Raw genomic sequence first — 591 nt, 5'->3', positions numbered from 1 at the left:
GGGGGCCCCCCTGGGGGCCCCCCTGGGGACCCCTACACCCCCTGCTGGGGGCCCCTTCTGGGGGCCCCCCTGGGGGCCCCCATTGTGTGTATGTTGTTGTGTAGGGTATTGATGTGTGTGGGGTGTACGTACGCGGTGAGCTCAGCCATGGTTTGTTTGGCTTGGGGGCTGGGGTTGAGGTCTGGGTGGTATTTCTTTGCTTTCTCTCGGAACGCTTTCTTTACCTCCGCCAGGGGGGCCCCCCTGCTCAGCCCCAATACTTCATATGGGCAACGACGACCGCTAGAAAAACTACTAAACCCCCGTGCATGCATGCATGCATGCATGCGGGGGGCCCCCATGCTGGAGGCGGGGGCCCCCATGCATGGGGAGGCCGCCCCCATAGAATAGGGGGGACCAGCAGGAGGAGAGGGGGCCCGCTTATTAGGGGGGGAGGGGGCCCCCGCATACAGCAGGGTACTGGTAGAGGGGGGGGGCCCCCTTGGGGGGCCCCCCGCAGACAGGGTACTGGTAGGGGGAGGGGGGCCCCCTAGGGGGGCCCCCAAAGATGAGGGGGCCCCCATGGTATATCGATTGCGCTGTTGGGTATCT

General features: G+C 65.7%; 1 protein-coding gene across 1 annotated transcript in view; it reads right to left on the bottom strand.

The window, feature by feature from the left end:
- Window positions 1-32: 32 nt before the first annotated feature.
- The window catches only part of EMH_0084830 (uncharacterized protein), a gene marked incomplete at both ends in the record, with an annotated part of 1,794 nt that continues 1,235 nt past the window's right edge, over window positions 33-591 (bottom strand). Inside the window, one exon of the mRNA XM_013500828.1 lies at window positions 33-591. Coding sequence (XP_013356282.1) covers window positions 33-591 — 559 coding nt within the window.

The sequence above is a fragment of the Eimeria mitis genome, genomic scaffold (assembly GCF_000499745.2).
Source record: "Eimeria mitis Houghton genomic scaffold, Emh_scaff5915, whole genome shotgun sequence".
Classification (NCBI taxonomy): Eukaryota; Apicomplexa; class Conoidasida; order Eucoccidiorida; family Eimeriidae; genus Eimeria; species Eimeria mitis.
This window is presented reverse-complemented; position numbering and strand designations above follow the sequence as displayed.